The 5,715-nt window shown below is 35.5% G+C and overlaps 1 protein-coding gene across 1 annotated transcript; it reads left to right on the top strand.

Annotated features, from left to right (window-relative positions):
* The first annotated feature begins 4,152 nt into the window (after nt 1–4,152).
* Nucleotides 4,153–5,103, top strand: Or4p18b (olfactory receptor family 4 subfamily P member 18B). Its single transcript, NM_001000630.1, is given in 1 exon segment — nt 4,153–5,103. A coding segment is annotated over 1 exon segment (951 nt).
* Nucleotides 5,104–5,715: the final 612 nt, after the last annotated feature.

A 5,715-nucleotide genomic window follows, 5' to 3' on the forward strand; every position in this document is an offset into this window, starting at 1 on the left:
GCTTGTTCCTTTTAATAAGACTAAGTCTGCCTTGTTACTAGGAAAAGACCTGTTCTGTCGCATGGTAAAGAGAAACCTGCCTGCTCCTTCTGCTCTCCTCAGCTTCTTCATTTTTCCTCTTCCCCTCTGCATTCTACACATTGCTATCTTAGTATTTAAAGTTACCTATAGTCTTTAAGTTATTCCACTCTGCATTTTCCTTCTGATCTTGCTCTCTCTTCCTGCCCTGTATCCCAGTAATGAATGCTCTTAATCTCAATACCTTTTTCTCCCAATGCTATGCCTGCACTTCTAAGTTCCTTTTGAGTTCAGTTCTGTCTAAAAGGTGTTCTATCTAAAATCCTCTCTTCAGCTCAGTTCTTCTCAGCCTAGACCTCCTTCATTCAGTTCCCTTAGCTCAATTCTCCTTAGCCACTTCAGCTCAATTCTTCTCAGCACAGTTCTCCTTAGCTCAGTCCTTTCCAGCTCAGTCCTCTCCAGCTCAGCCCTGACTTTTCTCTTCGTCTTCAGCACTTAAACATCTTTCAGAATACATGATCACATGTTACAAAGTTCATCACAAGTTCATACAAAAAATCAAATCATAAATTGAAATAAAAGTATACATCAGAGAATGTTTACATGCATATCCATTAGGCATAATTATGTGGCTAAACATCCATCACCTGTCTCAGTTCTACAGTTTCACTGAAGGTTTATAACCATAACTAAGTTATTAGCGAAGTTCTTTATAGATAAACCCAGTCAATATTTTATCATCTGTCCTAGTACCTATAATAAATCATTAGTTCCCTTTTTATGGCCTTTGGTTAATTGTATTACAACCTTTTGGAATGCACCCTGAGTAGGAGAAAGTCTGGTTACCATATAAGAACAATTAACTGGTAACACTTGAGAGACTGGCAGAGTTCTCACTGCAGTTTTGCCTATCAGAAAAAGAATTAATAACAGTCCCACCTTAAAAGAGCTTAATAATCACTGTTATAATTTTAGAAAATCTTATAGGATCATATTAAGACTTAAGAAGTCTTCTTTTTTGTCTTTTTCTTTTTCTTTCTTCTTATTAGATATATTTCTTTACTTACATTTCAAATGTTATTCCCTTTCCCAGTTTCCTATCCATAAACCCCCATCGCCTCCCCCTCCCCCATACGGGTGTTCCCCCCATCCCTCCCCCTTACTGCCCCCCTGACAGTTCCCTGCACTGGGGGTCCAGCCTTGTCAGGACCAAGGGCTTCCCCTACCACTGGTGCCCAAACAAGTCTATTCTCTGCTACATATACAGTCAGAACCCTGGGTCAGTCCATGTATAATCTTTGGGTAGTGGTTTAGTGCCTGGAAGCTCTGGCTGGTTGGCATTGTTGATCTTATGGGGTTGCAAGCTCCTTCAGCTCTTTCTATCCTTCCTCTAATTCCCCCGAAGAGGGTCCTGTTCTCAGTTCAGTGGTTTTCTACTAGCATTGACCTCTGTATTGGACATGCTTTGTATGTGTCTCTCAGGAAAGATCTATATCTGGTCCCTTTCAGCAGCACTTTTTAGCTTAATCAATCTTATCTAGTTTTGGTTGACTATATATATATATATATATATATATATATATATATATATATATATATATATATATAAATGGTACACATGTGGGGCAGGTTCTGAACTTATGGGACACAAAGAAAGTGGTGCTAAGAGGAAAACTCATAACTCTGAGTGCCTGCAAAAAGAAACAGGAGAGAGCATATGTCATCAGCTTGACAGCACAACTTAAAAGCTCTACAAAATATACCTAAGAGGAGTAGAAGGCAGGAAATAGTCAAACTCAGGGCTGAAACCAACCAAGTAGAAATGAAAAGTGCTATACAAAAGATCAACAAAACCAGGAACTGGCTCTTTGAGAAAATCAACAAGATAAATAAATCCTTAGCCAGACTAACCAGAGGTCATAGAGAGTGTATCCAAATTAACAAAAGTAGAAATGAAAAGGGAGACATAAAACAGAATCTGAGGACATTTAAAAACATCATCAGATCCTACTACAAAAGCCTATATTCAACAAAACTGGAAAATCTAGAGGAAATGGACAATTTTCTAGACAGATACCAGGTACCAAAGTTAAATCAGGAACAAATAAACCACTTAAGTCTTCTATTTGTCTATATAGCATCACTATGAGACAGTACATCTTTGTAGATCCAATACAAAGGGGTGTGCTATTACTTAATTATTGTTGTATATAATTAATAATAACAATAGGAATCACATTTTAATAGAAGGAATCTTTCCTAAAGTGAATCCCTTACAACCTTGCTTAATAAAGGCTAACCACTTGCAGATTATAATATAATCCAAGGCTGGCCATCTCAGAATGATCACCTGCTAGTTATTAGCATGTCCTGTTATGGCTCCTGACAGTCTTCAGTATGTGTGTATCTACATTATAAAGAATAACTGTTTATAGTTTGAAAAGTAGAGAGAAGAATCTTCGGCTCTTCTAATATCAACGATATATTTGATATAGAACACTTGAGGTTGTATTCTGGATAAAAGATAAAAAGTAATCACATACTAGTTATTATTGTCGTTTCTCTTGTTGCCATGAGAAATACATAAATAATATTTTTATCAAACAGGTGATCTTTAGATTAAAATATTTATATACCATTGGTAATCTTTTTTTAAATACTTAGTGTGTAATCACTATATATTTTTATCTGGAAAGACAAAATCATCTACTAGTGCTTGTTACCAATTGAAGTCTAGCCAATTTCACTTTGTGGTCATGGAAGATTGAAAGTAGGTATACTTGTACTAAAAAACAGTGGGTAAGCATGACAGGGGTTAATTTCATTATCTATTAAACTATGGCAAGAACTTCTGTCTCAGTATTTAAGTCATGCACTGAAATAAATTTACCATGGCAGCAAAACATGATAGGAAGAATAAAAGACACAGCAGTTGCTTGTCTGAATAACTGCCTTGAAGAGTCACAGAAGAGCTAATGACAGTACTTGTGGAATCATGCAGGAATCAGAGGAGATGCAGACTTGGACAATAATACAAAGGTTAGGGAAGTTTCCTAAGGGTGGAAGAATAATGAGCAGGCCTGAGTTATTTGACTCAGGTCTAGAGATGAAGCCACATGGAGATAAATTGTTCATCATGCAAGAGAGTCTGAGTTCAGTACATAGTATGTTTGAGTTCAATGAAAAGAACTAGGTTTTTAATGTTTAAAAAAATAGACATAGAGACTAAAAACTTTTTACATGATGTATAAAAATTCAGGCTGATGCTTATTTTATGTAGTTATTTCTACAAAATCAGAACTTTCTTAATTCTAAATATGCACATAAACATGATTAAACTTTTGGCTTTTGTTTTTACTATTCATGGCTTTGAACACTGTCTACCAGTGTTCAAAAATAATGTGACAACATTCTTTTCTCTCTTCAGTGTCTAAGGATTACTATTTTTAATCTGTGAAATTAAAATAGTACAACTACTTAACCTTCACATAATATGATGTTCTTGGTCCTGCTTCATATGACACTCACAAGTATATGATATTATTCAAGCCATGATCTGGATTGTATTTGGCACCTGTAAGCCTTTCCATGACCACACACACTTTAATAACCAAATGTTTCACTATCAAAAGTAAAAATTTCACACCAGATATCAATTCTACAACAATATTATCTTATATTTTTATATTATATTATTTGTGCTTCTTCATTCACTTTAAGTCTCACAATTCTAAGCTACCAAAAGGGCAAATCACACAGTGATAAGGAGATCATGCCCCCCCAAAAATCACTTGTATAAAGTATTGGAACATCTGATTATGCTTTCTTCTAGTATGATTTTTTATTTTATGCACTTTTACTAAAACATGATTGAAATCATGATGAAATATGATTGAAATATGATGAAAATTTTGTGTAGAATATAATTAGAAATAGACACAAATGCACATACACTCTCTCTCACTCTCTCTCTACACACACACACACATGATGTGAACATGCTTTGGTAAATTAATATATTATACTAGTTATTATATTTACTATGAATCATACCATGATTAATAAATATTCCTAATCCTTCTCTGTCATTTCCTTTCAGCTAATGATGCCCTTGACTGGTAATTTCTTTGGAATATGGAAAGTACCAATAACATCACTGAATTTATACTGTTAGGACTTTCCCAGAACAAGAAAATTAATACTCTATGTTTTCCGTTGTTCTTGTTTTGTTACATAGGTATTTTGGGAGGAAACATGTTCATTTTGATTTCTATCACATATAGCCAGCTAGTTCAGCAACCAATGTATTTTTTTCTTAATTACCTTGCTTTGTCAGACCTGTGCTATACCTCCACAGTGACACCCAAGTTTCTCAGTGATCTCATCATAGAAAGGAACATAATTTCTTATACCAGTTGCATGCTTCAGCTTTTTACCTTGCACTTTTTTGGAGGGATTGAGATCCTCATACTCACAGCGATGGCCTATGACCGCTATGTGGCCATCTGCAAGCCACTGCACTACACCATCATCATGAGTAGAGGGAGGTGTCAAGCCATGGTCACTGCTTGCTGTGCTGGTGCTTTTGTACATTCTTTCTTCCAGAACCTCCTTGCTATCAGCCTCCCCTTTTGTGGCCACAATGAGATGGATCACTATTTCTGTGATATTTACCCTTTGCTGACTCTTGCTTGCACCAATACAAGCAGAGTTGGACTTCTGGTAGTTGCCAATACAGGCATGATGGGACTGGTCACATTTTTAGTCTTGATGTGGTCTTACTCTTTCATATTATACACTATTAGGGCGTACCCTGCAGAGAGCCGCAGAAAAGCTCTTTCCACATGCAGTTCTCATGTCACTGTTGTAATCTTATTCTTTGTGCCTGTACTATTTATTTACATCCGACCAGCAACCACTTATCCAGAAGATAAAGTGTTTGCTCTTTTCTACACCATCTTAGCTCCCATGTTCAATCCTTTGATCTACACACTGAGAAACACAGAGATGAAGAATGCCTTGAGAAAAGTTTGGTGCCACAAGCTATTTTTATTTAAAAGAGAATCTTATGATATCTACTGTTAAAGAAGCATGAGAAAGCTGAAATGGGATGTTTGTCTTCCTAAATCTCAAAGCATTTGATGATATAAAATTTCATGTTTAATCAATAATAATAAAAAATAGTTAATCTCATAGACTAATAGAAAATATTATCTCTTTGATTAAAGATTACTATCACATTTAATATTAATATTCATTACTTGTGACTACTAATAATATATTTTAATAAGATTCAACAGTACATGTTATAGTGTTACTTGTGTGTTATATTTTGAGCTTTCATATATATAAATATGCATATATATATTTGTGTATGTAGGTATGTATGTAGTTATGTATGTATGCATGCAACATGTGGACATTATGAAAAGAATACTACATCAGGGCTTTCCATTACCTGTGCTCCCAAAATACTGTATTGATCATTAACCACTTACACACATGCAAGGGTCTGGCATCTTAGTCTAACACAGAAAGAGGCAGCTCAATGAAGGAGGTGAGGTATTCGATTGGCATATTCACATCTCTGTATTAGGTTTTCCCCAAAGTAGGTAGAAGAAAATCTCTGTGTGGGATGGCAAGGAAGTGTGAACTTAACCTTGTCTGAGCCTCTAACTTTGCAAATGGCATAATAAA

Source organism: Rattus norvegicus, chromosome 3 (assembly GCF_021556685.1).
Source record: "Rattus norvegicus strain SHRSP/BbbUtx chromosome 3, alternate assembly SHRSP_T2T, whole genome shotgun sequence".
Lineage (NCBI taxonomy): Eukaryota > Metazoa > Chordata > Mammalia > Rodentia > Muridae > Rattus > Rattus norvegicus.